We start from the raw sequence: 17,296 nt of genomic DNA on the forward strand, positions 1-17,296 counted from the left end.
AGAAAGCGGGTTAGATTTTTTTTTAAATGTATTTTCTACCTGATAAGCCTTGTGACTGATGCCATATACTAATGGATTTGCTCTCATCCGTACATAAAGATAAGTGTAACTTATCCACTTTACTGCTTCCTCCACATTAGTTACTGTTCCAAGAGCAACCTGTAAGTAGGAAGAGAGACAAAAATTGAACTTTCATATTAGAGGAAAACACAAGCATTAAGTTCATAATATACTGAATTCAGACCATTAGCACTAGATTAGAGAAAGTGTCCGTAGTTTTCCATTTTAAATATACTAAAATAATAATCATATAACAATCTCTTCTGAACCACCTATATATCTGCATTTCTAAAGCATGAATAACCATGATACCTTTTTTCACAGTAGATTTCAGATACTTGAGCACCTAAATGATCTTTTAATGTAAAAATTATAAACAGTAAAAAAGATCACGCAATACAGGCTTCTACTACAAGGAATTTGTAATTCTTCTATGAACAAGATTCATATTTTAAACCTTTTAAACCATATAAACTTACCTTCCTGTCTGAGTTTAAGTGAGATGTTTGCAACCTGACTTAAATAGAAAATGTTTCAATTATATCCTCATATGTGTTTAAGAAGCCATATTATAAGGGAAAATGTCCTGAAATTGTGGAAATAAGATGACTATAGATATTTTTCAAATTGGCACACCGGGCTTTTTACCATGTCTCCATATATTGTCATCACTTTAAAAATAGGTTTCACCTGCCTTTTATCTTTGAAGATTCACATACACATGGTCTCTAGCCAGGGCCAGTTGTAGGGGCGAGTGAGAAAGGCGCTCACCCCGGGTGGTAACTTCCGGGGGTGCCATACCGCTGGGTGTTTTGTTTTGTTTTGCTTCGCTATGACTGGCCAGCCTTTATTTTATTATTGTTATTTTTTGCTCCGCTGATTGGCCAGCTTATTTATTTATTTTTTTGGCTCGGTCACCAGTGTGGAGGGAAGAGAGATTGCAAAAACATTTTTCACCCTAGCCTGCAAAATGGCTAGGGCTGCTCCTGCCTTTAGCACACAGCTGTAATATCAGAATGTAACTGAAAGTTGAGTGGGTGATTTTATATATTTCTGTAGACTATTAATGCAGCCATATTGAAACAATATCTCACTCAGGAATCTTTTTGTAAGTTAGTGGTACAGTATTGACACATTACATATTTACATTTTTAAAAAGGCAACTTCAGTTCTATTCTCTATCAGTTCTAGTCACAAAAGACAATTATTTTTGTTTTTATTCTAACATGTTAATATTACTTGGCTGTGAGAATTCAAGATTTCCATTATACTACTCAAACAAAATATACTCTTTTGCTTTGTTTCTCTCCATATTGTCTGGCAAACTCCTTAACAATGACTAATGTTAAAAGATCAATTTTCTTTTATGGTCTGTCTCTCAAATAAATCCATTCAATTACTTGGAAAAAAAAAAAAAGCACACACAATGGTAAGCAATTTCTAATTCTCAGATCTACAGATCTATGTTAATAATAGGGAAATTCATTATTATGAAATAGGAAACAAACAAAAAGCCCAACCTTACACTAAAAATAATACTGACACCCCAAATCTACTGTTAGTTAAATCAGTTTAAATCTGGAGTAATCCCTTTTGACTTCAATAATGAATGTTCATACTTAAATCTCAGCTAGGGCTATGCTTCATAAGACTGGCTTGTTTCCCAATAGGATAGAAATGGACACCAAATAAGTAATATTTTGATAAGTGCATATATTCATGGGACACTGAATGGGTTAAGAATGCACAATTATCCTAAGCTACTTTAACTCAGTTGAAAGGGAGGGAAGACATCTTATCTAGTGCATAAGCTTATTATCAATTTGCTACCCAAACTAATTTGTGCATTTGATTTCTCCCCATGACTCAATAAACCCCTTTCCGGTACATAACCTGAAGTAGCATAATGACATCTTTCAATATTACAAAACCCCTCCTGAAAATATCTAATTTCGAATCATCAAGGTATAAAGCTCTTATTCTGGAAGATAGCAAAGTCTGACGCGAGTCAAAAACAAACCACTGTTTCTGCCTCATTCATTTTAATTACTCATTTTGCATTTAGATTTGTTCAAAATTAAATATTTCCATAGTTAAAAGCAAAGCTAAGGAGGAAGATAGTAAGAATGTGTAGTATAGATGGGTTGCAGATGAAATCTGTAAATGTTTGTAAGGCTTTAAAACCTATTAATGCTCATCATTTTTTTAAGTACTGTACTCACTGAATGCCATATGGAGAAAACAGTGAAAGATACTTCTGAATATTTGCTGCCATCTAGTGACCACCTAAAGTTCCTGTGGATTGTTGGATAAGGTCAACATAGGCTAACAACAAAGTACTTTCTACTGCAAACACTTAAGAGTAATTATGAAACAAATGGTCTATAAAATGAGAAACTGTCCTACCCCAATAAAGAGAAGGGAGCTGTATCATTCTTCAGTAAAGGTAAAGAACTTGAGTAAAAGGAAAAGACACACTGAAGAGGGCTAATTTAACTGAATAAATCTGAACTATAGAAGCATTCTATTTAAGTTCAGGAATATAGTAGGTTTTTATTTTGTAAATATAGTAAGAACTATTTTTCTTATAATTTCTTTGAATCCCCTGTACAAAGATCAAATAAAGACAACCTATCAATTCGCTATCTTTTAAACATAGTCTCTTTGCTAGAGATAAAAAAGAAAAGCTCAATAAATCCTATCAGAATCAAATTTTCTTTAATTCTTCACTCCTCCATGCTAAATAATCTTAGGCTTGGTCATTTCCTCTGAAACGTAAGATCCACCACTGCTGAACTTTTCTAGACCTATTCTATCTCAGTTAGAATCTTCCTAAATAGCTTGTCTACACTCATCTCATTGTCCCTAAAACAAATTGCGAATCTTGCTAGCACTGGTGCAGCTTTACAGAGTTAGCAATGGGGGAGACTCTTGTATAGAGAAGGTGCCGGTGGCCATCAGGACTTCAAGACACCATAACTTCTAGACTTGATCTAAAAGGAATTTGAAAACTGGTGGTAATATGCTGGTGACCGCTCTACAAAACCACTCCCATTGTTTCTGCCACAGTCAATAGTTGGGTGATTCTGAGGGGAAAAAAGCCAGTGTAGACACAGCCTATGTGAGGTGATCAAAACTGAACACACTACCTCAGATGATGGTGTGCCACTGTTCAGTGTAATGGTATCCCATTTGCATTTTATTTTATTTTATTTTTTTCCTCCAAAGTGTTTTTGGCCTATTGGAGACGTATTCTGCTACTTATGATGATTCCTACAACTTTTCAAGCTTATATCTAATCAGTATATATGTGAAGATCTAATCAGTATATGACTATTGCTGAACTCAAAGAGATAAATGATCAGGTTGCCATCTAGAAAAACAATAGACTACTGTAACTGGTTTGACTTACTATTGATTTTCTGTAATCAAGCGAACACCAATCTTTCCTGCCTTGTCATGACAGTAGGATAAATCATGTCCTGCATATCAGATACCATAAAAAAATTGTTGTTTCATGGTCTTGTCAATGCCTTACTTTGGCTTTTCAGCATTTTCAGTTAATCTACAGTATTGCTACTTCCACTAAAATGTTCATAAACAATCATTAGCACACTTCTCAACAGATTCTCAGCTGATTTAGCTGCACTGAAGCCAGTGGAATTTCATTAACATGCACCAGCTGGGGATCTGGCCCTTAAAGTACAATATTACAATTACATTACAATACATTGGTCTTTTAAAAAAATAATCAGACTTTCAGAATTTCATTCTACTTCTTTGCTTATTTATATGGTGGACCAATAATTAAGAGACTCTAAACGGTTTAGTGTTGCAGCATATCACAACTTCTTAGTTTTTTTTTAACCATTTAAGTAACACAATATTTATTATTCATTATTCTTTTTTTATTATTGTAGCACCTAAGAGCCTCAGCCTTAGACCAGGACCCCATTGTGCTAGGTGCTGTACAAACACAGAACAAAAAGACAGTCATGCTTGTTTATTATTTTGGGAATTTGGCATACAACATATTCCTTTCTACACTAGTTTGCCAATTTTCTTTCTCCCCTCTCACTCCCAGTTTTTAACTTAGTGTAATAAAAATTAAAATGAGTATATTTTAGCATATTGCATATTCTCTAAATTTTTTTGTGATCTGGTCAGTCTTATTAACTACTAAAGTATATATACTATGTGATTGTTACTCCCCAACTCCCGCTCGTGTTGTTAACTTCTCTGACTTTATAATGCATTGCTTTACATTTCATACTGAAGGTAACTGTGTGATCTACAATATTGTCTTTGCAATAGGTAAAAAAGCCTTAGCATTTTTACAGAGTACCATTTGGGTATTTGGTTACTGTTAAGGATCATTTGAATTTCCATTGGGTCCACCTTTGGGCCTAGGATGGATTTCATTCATGTTTGAGGACATTAAATTATGCTACTGAACATTTTAATGCCTATTTAGTAAAATATTATCATATTCCTCTCTGTTATAGATCTGAAGCCACAATATTATAGATTACTTACAATTCTTCATAAACAGGCTAACTTTGTTATGGATGTTAGTCTTACTAGGAATATGAAATACTTGCACTCCATTTTTTAAAATTTAAATATTTTGGTGCTTAGCAGTTACTCCAGATGAGTACGATTCCAACATTACAGAGCACTTTCTCCCACATCTGTCTTGCTTTTACATACTCCTTTTCCTTGTGACTATTCTACATGAGGATTAAGTGCCCATTTGGATACATACCAGCTCAGCTGGTACTATGGAATGATATTTACCTTTCCAAGTCTTCTGTAATTAGTTTTGTTTGATGGTGTCTAAGCTAATGAAATGTAGATAATTTATTATTAAATGGAAGAAAAACAAATAATAATGCTACATTAAAGCATCACAGTTAAAATCACAAACCCAGAAAATGCAAAAGTTAGGGTTCCAAAAACAATGTTAACGGCACATTTGTTTAACAACAGACAGCTGCAGCAAGTCTGGGTTAGCGGAAGCTTGGTACATTGATTTGTTATGTGTTTGTACAATGCGTAGCACAATGAAGTCCTGATTTAACTGGAGTCTCTGGGTGTTGTTACGCTAGAATATAATAAATCATAATAAATGGTAGGCACTAGCTTCGTCTTTGCAACGAACGAAACAAACATTTAAAATGGAAACTGTGAATTTGCAGAATATTCTAGAATGCAGCAAAACAGCAAACAAAAATGAGAATGTCCCTAAAATGATGTTTACCTATCCTTGATATGAAGCTAGATGTTTACCTAGCTGATTTTAAAAGTGCAAATTAAGTTTAAAAAAAAATTGGACTTTTGCCCTTCTTTTCTTTACCCTATAAAGAAGGCCTGCAAAAATTAATCCTCCTCTCCCTCAAAAAGGATAGGTTTTCTGCTTGCTCTGTTTTAACCATAGAAATATCAACGTCAGGTATGGTCTTTGGTTTTGCTGAAAAAGCACAAGAATCTTGTGCTATTATACCTTATTTGAAGAGGTAAGGTGTTGATGCTCTAATAAAATGTTCCTTCTCCAAAATATTAGTCAGTCACTGGAATTAAATAGACATTAAGAAAAAGAAACAAACCCCAAAATTTTAGACATTCTAACTAAAGGTCCCTTCCCTCCTGAATTATTATAAATGCTTGTGATGCTATCATTTCACTAGTTCCCCACTTGTCCAAGGACAGAGAAAACCTGAATTTATAATGTAAAAATAAAGCGGAAAAATAAATACTTTTTGGGAAGGGGAAAAAATAGTAAAAAAATTAAATCACCCTTTCAGGCCTTCTTCATACATCATAAGAAACAAATAAAAGGCATAAACCCAATATTTTCCTATGAAATCTTTCAGGATTTTGCTGTATGTTTTTCCAATGAAACTATTCCTAACACAAATTGTCCTAGCAGAGTTGTGAGCATCATCTCCTATGTTAATCCAAGCCCTCTGAGCAGCCCAAGAACATGAAGAGAAGTCACAACAGGGCTAGGGCTCTTCTAAAAATCTTAGTAGATGGTAAACAGCGATGCTCAGAAGTGATTATTTTTCCAATTAAAAAAAAATATTGTTAAAAAAAAGTTTTCCCTTGCCAAGCAAAATCACTAATCCCCAATGAACATTATGTTGAAGCAAAGTTTCAAACTTAACGGGACAACTGGTGCCACTAATGCTCTCTTTATACCAGGTGATGATCTGGCCCACACTGTTTCTTCATTAGCTCTATTTACTAGAGTACAGCTAGATTTTCTTTTAATTAAACATGTATTATTTAACTCATCCATGGGTGAATTAAAAAGGAAAATCAATTACAGCAGAGACTAAACATGTAAAATTTCATTTAAAAAAGCCAATATTTAGGAAGTTATGAATGTGAAAACAGCGTTATAACAGAAATCATTTTGCAACTTCTACTGTTGTCGACACTAGCAGGCACCAGTTAATATGTTATTGTTCTCAAACTTCATTGCACCGTGACCCCCTTCTGACAACAAAAATTACTACACAACCCCAGGTTGGGGGCTAAAGCCCGAGCCCTGCCACCCCAGGCTGAAGCCCTTGGGCGATGGGGGTCGGGCTTTGGCTTTAGCCCTGGGCCCCAGCAAGTCTAACGCCATCCCAGGTGACCCCATTAAAACAGGGTCGCGACCCACTTTGGGGTCCTGACCCACAGTTTGAGAACCGCTGGATCAGAACCATTGACCGGCCTAAGAATTATTTTAGTTACCATGTCTGGATATGTTTTTATTTCACATTGGAGGTGGTTGCATGCATTCCAAAATCTTTATCACCAGCTAGAGCTCTAATTTGTATGTTTTGATAAATAAATATATAACGTGTGTGTGTGTGGAGTCTGGGTAGGCGGGCACCCATTCATTCTGCAACAGTACCAATTGCCAGAACGTATCTAAGATTTTAAAGTTCAGCTGGACAAGTTCTGCCTGCTTTATATTCAAAAAATAAAAATAAAAAAATAATCATTTGATTTAATAGGGAAAAAACTAACTATAATTAACATTGCTCTGTTCCGTAAGTACTAATTAGCAATAGTGTGTTATGTATTTAAATCAAAATTCCTATATAATTTTATAAAATTATATCAACTAAAAATAGTATCTCTAGAAAATAAGATGGGGAGAGACTTACATGGTGTTATCAATTACCTTCATTAGATTCCATCAAAAGGATCCTCCTACATCCATCACAGTTAAAGATTTATATCATAGCTGTACAATACATTAATTAGTGATTGTCCTGGAAGAACTGTGCATCTGTCAATGTGATTTACAATCTTCTACCTTCTTCCTCACCTCCACCAGTAATTACTATCTCTACTAGAATATATGAGTCATGACATCAGTCATATTAACACTGGCATTAGGAGCTAAACTGGCATATCCTATATGTTGTGCTACGCCAAGTAACAGTTTTGTGAACTTCTCCAGGGGCCAAAGAACTCTCAAATTACTTCTCATATAGGCTTTTGAAAACATGAGTTTTTTAAGCCAATTCCACACCTAAGTTTTCCAAAGGTGCTCATTGCAACTGAAAGTCTTGTCTGGCCAGGAGGAAGTAAAGAGTTTGGGGCTCCTTTAAGCATCTCTTCTAAATTTGAGTTACACGGGACTTACCTGAGTGGAACCAAAGGGGGAACAGGAAGTGGACGGTCAAGAGGAAAGCATTTATATCCCATGCAGTCTGGAAGGAACCCTCTCTCTCATTAATCAGAGATCAGCAACACCCACCCTCCAACCATGGGATCAGAGTAAGACTGTGTTTTTATGATCTGCTGTAGGCATTGCACTAGTCATTGTTTTTCTTTCAGGGCTGGGAAAGAATTTTCCCCTCACTGCCAAATTGGCTGAGGTGGGGTGGGCTTTTTGCCTTGCTCACAGGTCAGGGATCCAGTGGGGGTAGGTAAGGAGGTTAAGCCAAGATGCCACAATTTAGCAGGTACCAGGTGTCCAGTGCAGTACTTGTTACAGAGACGATACAGTTCCCTAATAAATAGCAGTTGGAAGGGGATTTAGGGGAAGTCATCCATTAAAGAAGCTGGGAAAAGGAAGGTTGGAGCTCCTAAAGTCAGACAACAGGGAGACAACCCACCCCCCTTTCCCTCCCAGTTCCTCTTAACCCTCCTATGAGAGGCGGATGGAGGGGTCCCAGCAACAGGCTTGGACCAGGTTAGAAAAGGGGAGAGTTGACAGCGGCACTCGCAAATAAGTGGAAATGATTGAGAAAAGCCCTGTACAATTTCTTATCGAGTATTCCCAGATAAGTTAAATGAGGAGAGTTGAGGCCTAATTAAACTACATCCATTGCTGGTTGTGGAAAAAAGGCAAAGCTTCATTAATAAAGTCTTTGCATAATGCTTCAAGATAGGAAAAATACATTAACATAGCTCCCCGTACATTAAAAAGGCAGATTCTAGAAAGACAGATGCACAACCAGCTACTCTTTTACGATAAGTCCATACCAGAAAACTTGCTTAAAAACAGGCAATACAATTGTCTGTTTCTTTAAAAATCACAAAGATAGAAAGCTATCACTATCACTTACATAAGAAAACTTGATGTGGTTTTGGCAATAACTTGTGGCATGTTTCCAAATGGGGATAATGTCCTTTTTGCAATAACCATTATGACCCGATGTTGGTGTTAAGACAGCTCTATAAAGATGGACACTTCTCTGCTCTGAGGCCATTAATGAGAAAAAATTGCAGTAACTCTGATTTTGTAATTTACTGCAATTTCTATGAAAACAGAGCACTTAGAGGGAACCCATCACTCTTCTAGAAATCAGAAGACTCTTGTCCAAAAGTTTTTGTCAGAAATTTCTCCAAGTTCTCTTTCCAACCTCTCAATCATATATAATTTATGTTTTGTTATTTTAATATTATTATCTCTACCCCAGAAAAGACCCCAGGTAGCCTAATTAGTTATTAAAAATAAGTTTTATAGTTAAACAGATGAATAAATGCTTAACAGATATAAAAATCTTGGCTAAAATCCTAGTTTTTCAGTCATAGGATTATCCATACCTATTAAATTGAACTTTTTATTGGCATGTAGTATTCAGATATTATAAGGTAAGACAGCTAATTGATAGGATTTTCTTCAACTTTTGTTCAAAGGACAGTAGTCAGACACAAAAGCTGGGTATTTGAGTTGGAAACTTTCAAGCCCTTTATTAGTTGGCTCAATCTTTTGTTCAATACTACAGCTATTTAATTTTGCACTGTTTTCCTTCTGACAGAGGCACAAAACAGGACTGTCTCCTTCCATGGATTTTGCCTTTTCTGCACAACTACCAATTGGCTTACTCACTTAAACCTTAGTGTGCTGTGGGACACTCAAACCCCCTTAACTTATGGATATGAAGTGATCCATGTCTCCGTATTTTCTAAATTAAATCAAAGATTAAGGTATAGGTTTAGACTGCGGTTTTCAAAGTCAACTGAGGGTATATTTTAATGGAAATTGTGTATCAAAATGCACAGAGATATAAGAATTGCCATACTGGGTCAAACCTGTGGTCCATTTAATTCACTATCATGTCTCTGACACTGGATAGTACCAGATGCTTCACAGGAAGGCACAAGAAACTGCAGAAGAAGCAGATATGTGGTAATCTGCCATTGATTAAGGTCTCATCCTGATCCAATAGTTAGAGATTCGTTTAAACCCTGAAACATGAGATTTTATCTTCCTTCCATTGTTCTTTTCATTAGTATTAACAGCAGGTCTTGTTATTCATACACTTGTCCAATTCCTCTTTGAATCTTTATAAGTTCTTGGCCTCAATGACATCATACAACAATGAATTCCACAGTCTAAATACATGTTGTGTGAAAAAGTATTTCCTTTGTAAGTTTTTAGTTTGCCATTTTTCAATTTCATTGAATATCTCTTTTTTCTTGCATTATGAAACAGGGAGAACATCTGATACATATTTTTATCATGTTTCCTCTTATTCATCTCTTTTCTAAGGTAAACAATCCCAATCTTTCTAGCCTTCATATGAGAGTTTTTCCCCACCTAATCATACTCCTTGCCTTCTCTGAACCCCACTCTAATTCTGCAGTATCCTTTTTGAGTGATCTGTATTGTTCGCAATATTCCATACGAGTCTGCATCTTTAATATAGTTTTATAATACTATACTTTTTTTTCTGTATTGTTCTCCATACCATCCCTTATGCATCTTGGATACTCTTTTTAACCAAACCCGCACATTGAGTGTAGTTATTAACTGAGTGGATCACAATGATGCCCAGATCTCTTTCCTGTATTAGTACAGTTAATTTAGAACCCTGTAAGGTTTATGATTACTACAAAATTTCCCCTCCACTGTGCAATACATTGTATTTATCAACATTGGATTTAATCTGCCATCGTGTAGACCATTCAGCTACCTTGATTAAGTCCTTCTGAAGTTCCTCATAGTATTTTATGAACTTGACTATCTTAATAACTTTGTTATGGCCTAGCTGGCTTTGAAAATTTCAACATTAGCTAAATCACTTTATGATATAAACCCTATCATTATAGTAACTGCAATTTTAAAGTGGAGCATAGTAGCTTCACTTACTTGAAATTTTTACCCCAGAATACAAAAGAAATAGAGAAAATCTGTCTGCACAGAACTCAAATTGTTAGGTACTGTTTTCTCAACTCATGAACTGGCGTCAAGAAAAAACTCCATTGCAACTTGCGCTGAGGTGACAGATTTCCAGTCAATCCTGTATAGAGAAGATCTCCATTTGCATTAAGTTTTGGAATTTTTGCTTCACTGTGCACACGTCCCTCCAGATATGCATACAGGATGTTTTCGATACAACAAACCTAATTATGTCAAATATATACAAATGTGGTAATAACACAATGTGACATATGTTAGAAATCTATCAAGGGGCTGTTTCTGGTACAAAGTTCTTGACAAAATGGCTCAGTTTACTTCAAGTCTGCTATTTGCAGGTACAGTATTTCTTGAATTTTTTATTTTGGATATTGTGTTACCTGCCCAATTTATTGGAATGTAAGTTAGCTGAGGCATAAATTAGTCTATTAGACATATTGTTTAAATTCTTTTGCATGGACATAGAGTATTGACCTACTCTTTAAGCCTGGGTTAGAAATAATCAGTAAAAATGCTTGATCTACCTACACAGCAGAAAGACTTGATAGGTTCTACAGTATGTTCTTTTCAGAGTTTCATTTCTATTTTACCACGGCTATTAGATTTATAGCTTCACTTCCCCCTTTTCTTTTCCTGACCCTCAATTTTTATTAAAGTATATTATTGACTAACCTTGGTCTTTCATCGAGAGAGAGAGAGAAAGAGAGAAAGCACTGGAATGGGTTACCTAGGGAGGTGGTGGAATCTCCGTCCTTAGAGGTTTTTAAGGCCCGGCTTGACAAAGCCCTGGCTGGGATGATTTAGTGTTGGTCCTGCCTTGAGCTGGGAGTTGGACTAGATGATCTCCTGAGGTCTCTTCCAACCCGATTCTTCTATGATTCTATGAAATCTTGCTCTGGGGGAAAATGGTGGGAGATTCACAGGCCCTATCTCCTCTTCTTCCCACAAGCAGATCAAAGGTGTATTGGGAGAAGAGCACAGCAGGGCTGCTGTCAGCTCTGTAGCAGCAGGCCTACGGAACTCAGTGCTCAGGACAGTAGCTGATCCACCAAGCTCCCTCCAGTGTTGTTCTCCCTTTGCTCTGCCTCATTTTTGGGCAAAGAGGAATAGCAGATGGTCACAGGCATTTCCTTTTCTAACTCTCCTGTCTCTCTCTCCTATTCTGGGGTGTGTGGGAGGAGGGGATTTTCTCTCCCTTTGCCCCCAAGCCTCACCAGGTTCCTTGGGGGGCACCACTAGGAGATGCTCCTGTCCAGAACCCTTGCTACACTCCAAAACTTCCAGATATTTTTAAATTGTATGGCGGTGTGGGAGAGGGATGGGAAGCACATGTGAACATTTTCACCCTTCCATAGTATTTTATGGCTAATGCTCTTTGAAGTAGCTGAAGCCTTTTCAGGCAGGTGCTGCAGCCCCAACTACACCCATCCCCTGGGCTGTACTGATGTATAAATCTACTTGGACAGGGATTCTTCCTGCAAACAGGGATTGAAAAGAGAGTCTCAATCAAGAGAGCCCAAAACATCAAAAACTGAGACACACCAAATCTGGCCATTTGCTCACCCTGACCCTCACACTTCTATGAAAAGTGGTACCAGGAAGTAGACCTGAACTTTTCAGAAACTATTACATCTGTTTTAGCTTTATGTTTGGTTTTTAACTAATACTCAGATTTTTTCCCTTTCTTTATATAACTTGGCCCTCCAATCACAAAACAACAATTACAAAAGACTAACGTAATGACAAACAATAAAGCAAAGAAATACATGGATAAAAGAGTGAAACATATACCCAAACATCAAGACATAATGTGATCCATTAATAAAGTCATTAAGGCTTTCAAGGTTTCAATAGGTTACTGAAGGGCATTTAAGTTAAATATAACTTTGAATTTCTTTACTTTTATTGGAAAAAAGTTTAAGTGCTTTTGAAAAGTGATTTACCCTTTTTGATTTGGAATACATACTTAGATTTCCGAATGTCCCAGAAAAAATATTTTTTAATTGGTTACTATAATGACTAGCCTTTGAAAAGTTATATTTTATTATGATTAAAGAAAAATGTAGTCTGCAAATAACTATGACATTTTCAAAGAAAATAGATTTTCATTTGAGATTTTAATTTAAGCAAACTGATGACTTGCTGTTTGTAACAAATCTGTTTCAATTACTACTGTAAAACTAATATCAAAGAGAAAGAACAGGTCAAACCAGAATACGAGTTACACTTCCTAGCTCAAGGTTCAATAAATTAAATATTAAAGTTTTCACAAATAAAGGATAACTTTTCCAAAAAATTATTATTTTTTAGAAAATTTCTTGTTAGTTTGTTTTATATATATATATATATAACTGTATAACAGTATAAAAGTAAAAGGAAATATTTTTATACTTTGCCTTTATTAATAAACTTTATACAGAGCATTGGAACAATCCAGTTATGCTAATTAAATCCAGATTCTCCTAAAATAATTCTGTGTAAAAATATAAAAAAAGATTATAGGTTCTTCTGTACCTAGGGCTTATATCTGTTATGTTGACTCTCCATATTTTGACTTGTAATATCTATAATTACTTTCTGCTGTGCTTGTAATGCTTTGTGATACTTACCACGCGCCTGTGCAAAGTGTTACTTATTGTTCATTTCTCTTAAATCAAAATATAGACCTGTAAAATCCCTTTATTGGGTGGCGTTTCTATTGGTTTATAGACATGTTGAATATATGAATATTGCATTTTTTTGTGATTAAAACTGGTCATCTTAAGATAGTTTCTCTTAACTTATCAAATGTTACCTCTGCATTTAAGTTGTCAGCAAGGCTTTCAAGAAACTGGCTCTCAATTGGGTTCTGCTGAGTAAGCAGAGTCAGGTAATGGCTGAGTTTATCATGTGTTGTAATAATGATGCCTTCTCCAAATTTGTCAAACTGAGGCCGTCCAGCTCGACCAAATATCTGCATGACATCTAAAATTCCAAGGTCAACAAAGGAGCCTCTTTTTGCAGCATATATTTGTGTTCCCTGGTTGAGGAAAAGTTAATAAAAATTACCATAAACACACACGAATATAATCCTGATGAGCTGAATACTGAAATTAGGCAAATATAGCATGATCTCAAAAGTGTACCTGAACTAATCCTTTCATAATCTGCGATATATTTAAATCTGTACTATACAAACTGGATTCTGACTGGAGAGAATCAGTTTAACGAGATATAAATAAAATTTCAAGTCAATCAGACCCCCCCAAACCACAACAAAGATCTTGCTATTCATGCATTTTTACAGGTTTGTTTTAAGACACATTCACTTGCAGAGCAGGATAAGCACTTACCTTAATAATAACAGCATGAGCAGGAAGATTGACACCCCAGGCTAATGTGGCTGTACAAACTAGGACTTTGATATGTCCATGAGAAAACAAGTTCTCAACCAAAGTTCTGTCTTGCCGCAGCATTCCTGCATGATGAATACTAAATCCATCTGGAAACAATTCACGTAACTGCTTGTTTCTGGACCTTTGTACCTACAATGGGCAAAGGAAACATATTAATTCGCTTAGAACTACAGTACAGGAAGCACCATACTTAAAAAGGATTTGAATTATCACCATTTCAAGAAGAAGGAAAAAAGACTACTCAGTACTATTATGAACCATATAAAAATGAACCCTTTCCACTAATGGGGAAATTTAAGTACATACAAACACCTGTTTATATACTGTAAGTGAATCAAATTGCTTCCTATAATTACTTGCAAAAGAATTCACTTACTTGGGACCCAGAGAAGCCAGATGAGCATTATACTACAGTGGCTTCATTTAAGCTGATGGCCCAGATTTACCGATTCACAGTATGAAAAGCTATTTGAAAGCCTGAATTTCTCTTTCCCTTTTAACATAAACTCGCTCTATTGGCAAGAATGATTGTTACTTTCCCGCTATTATAAACATCTTATTACCAACTGAGAATCTTTGTATTTATCTGTGGATTTCTAGAGAACCCAACACTACAGTTTTTCAGAACTATACACTGTATTATAACTAATTTATTCTATGTTCAGTTGTGGCAAATGTCAATTTCTGCTTTATCATTAGATATATTAGTCCCAGTTCTGCTGTCTCGTACGCATCGCATGTCTACCAAGAGCCCATAGAGTAGCACAGTGGGTAAAGCAGAGCAGAATTTGGATCATTATGTTGGCATGTTGCCAAACACACACAATCAGTCTCTGCAAGCGAAAGGAGTGCAATTATGAAGGGGGAAGAGGAAAACGAATACTTAATTAAAGCAATTCAGATCATCTACTTTTTTCCAGAGTTAATAATTTTGGGTTCTGAGAACTTGTGGGGAAAAATATGTTGGGGCTAATGAGAGACTGAAAGGGTGACAAAGCTTCTCAATACCTGAGCTTTACTGTCTCAATAGTTGTTATTTATTCATTTGAAGGGAACCAAACTAAGCTTCAAATTGGTGAAGTGTTCACGAGGATTTTTATGTAAGTCAGTAGAAAAATCACATTATGTTATTTAACTTATCTGCTGCATTGCTCAAGAATGAATAAATATGAAACTGAGAATGAATAAATATGAAGCAATGCATTTCATGGGAACTATTCTTTGAAAGTTAGAAAAGGAAAACCAAATATTTTATGAAATACACAAATGAGCAAAAGGGGCATTGTATGTAGTAAATCAATCTCCAAAAAATAATATCTCTTCATCTGCCGGTCTTCTTAATGCAGGCAAAATGTGAATTTGCTTCACTGTCAAAGTTGAGAATACTAGAACCAAGGAACTTCCGATCTGATTTAAAATACAGTGAACCTCAGTGCTAAAGAGTTTACAATGTACGGTAATTAACTTCTGTTTGAAAAAATGTAACCTCTCTGCATGTTAGATTATACAGTATGACAACCACTGAAAACACAAACCACAAGTATCAATTCAAAATAAAATTTCACTTCCTTAATATTATGCACTGTATTTAGCTCATACCTCTCACTGCATGTAAGTAAATGAGGTTATTGTACTTTTGGATCAAAAGAGTTGTCTCATAAAATATTGCTTAAGTATCACATAGTCGAATACCAAAAATATTTACTGTATTACCATAATTATTTAGCCAAAGGAAGACCATTTAATTATCCATTGTTATACAAGTTTAAGGCTAAGGTTAAAAACTAGAGACTAGCCTGAGTTGCAAAATTCAAATCCTGATCTCAAATCCCCACAGACCAGAGGAGAGAAATCCAGGATTTTGGCTGAGTTCCATCTAGGGTTGCTACCTGTCAATGTTTTCCCAGGATCACACTTTTTTTTTTGATGAAGTTGTCCTGGAAAACCTACATGGGTGCGGAGTACACACTGCCAGCCAGCTGTGTAGTTTTGTGGGCTCAGGATCATCTTGGATGTCTCTTTTTTAGCACCTCAGAGGTAGCAACCCTAATTCCATCTCTAGTCAAAACCTGAGAGATTGTTGTAACCATAGTGAACAAGAGCAGCTGTTGATATTAAAACAGTTGCCCAACCAGTTTCAGAAAAATCATTGTCCAGATATACTGAAAGAAGGACAGGAGACACTTGATATGGATTTAAGTAGTCCACAACTTTATTATTAGATGTTTGGGACTACCCAGCAGATAAAAAATGTAGTGCAGGCAAATCCATGTTCATTCAAATAACTATCTGGGGCTTCCACCCACCCCACTTCATTTTCCATCCAGGTCCCCCAGCCAGCCCATGGCTGGGACCTTACCATCCACCCTCTTCTTCCCCGTAGGAGAGGTAAGATGGGCTATAAGTAAGGGGGGGTTGCTCCCTGCCATACCAATCATAGGAGCCCCTCCCCATTCCATTCCTTTAACCAGCACCTCCTTTTAAAGTCCTTTACCAGGCCATTTATCCAGTCATTGGATGCCTTCTCTATGAAGTACCTGCACTGAATATCTGCCCAAAACTTACAAAATGAGTTGCGACATAACAACTAACCCCCTTTCCTCCTCACCATAGTAAGCACTCCCTCAAACCAGCTGTAGGGAAGGCAAAAAAAACCCCACTCTACCTAAATGAATACAGTGGTGAGGGAAAATATCTTCCTAATCGCCCTAAAAAGGAGTGACTAGTGCAAAGCCCACAGCAGGTCCAATCCAATCTGATATTCGCTATCTTGAGGGGAGGGAGGATGGGTGCTGCCTTCCCTGCTACATGGAGAAAGGGATTTTAATGCCCAAACCTGCCCCTTTTAAAGTCTTCTGCACTTATGTTCCCAGTGGATGAGTCGGTGTCGCCCACGCTGACCCCCAGCTTCTGACCTCCTGCCTCCCCTCACCCGTAAAGCAGCAGCAGCTTCTGACCTCCTGCAGCAGCTTCAGACCTCCTGCCTCCCCTCACCCGTAAAGCACTGCTACCCTTCCTCTGGCAAGCCTGGACAACATCTCCCCCACTTCAGGTGCGATGCAATCAAACTAATATTGGGAAAATAATCTATTAATAAGAAAGACCAGGTGCTGACATGCAGTTCTTTTAGATTTGATTAAGAGAAGAGGGAGGCTCTTAATGGAGACCAAAGGAGGAGCATGGGAAG

General features: G+C 36.5%; 1 protein-coding gene across 1 annotated transcript in view; it reads right to left on the reverse strand.

Moving 5' to 3' along the window:
- ASCC3 (activating signal cointegrator 1 complex subunit 3) overlaps positions 1-17,296 on the reverse strand; it is a 525,526-nt gene that overhangs the window by 144,368 nt on the left and 363,862 nt on the right. The window contains exons 15-17 of the mRNA XM_065400559.1: positions 14,047-14,238; positions 13,509-13,733; positions 40-159 (exon numbers count right to left, since the gene is read on the reverse strand). Of these exons, the coding sequence (XP_065256631.1) occupies positions 40-159; positions 13,509-13,733; positions 14,047-14,238 (537 nt within the window). The remainder of the gene's footprint in view (positions 1-39; positions 160-13,508; positions 13,734-14,046; positions 14,239-17,296) is intronic.

Source organism: Emys orbicularis, chromosome 3 (assembly GCF_028017835.1).
Source record: "Emys orbicularis isolate rEmyOrb1 chromosome 3, rEmyOrb1.hap1, whole genome shotgun sequence".
NCBI classification, from domain to species: Eukaryota; Metazoa; Chordata; order Testudines; family Emydidae; genus Emys; species Emys orbicularis.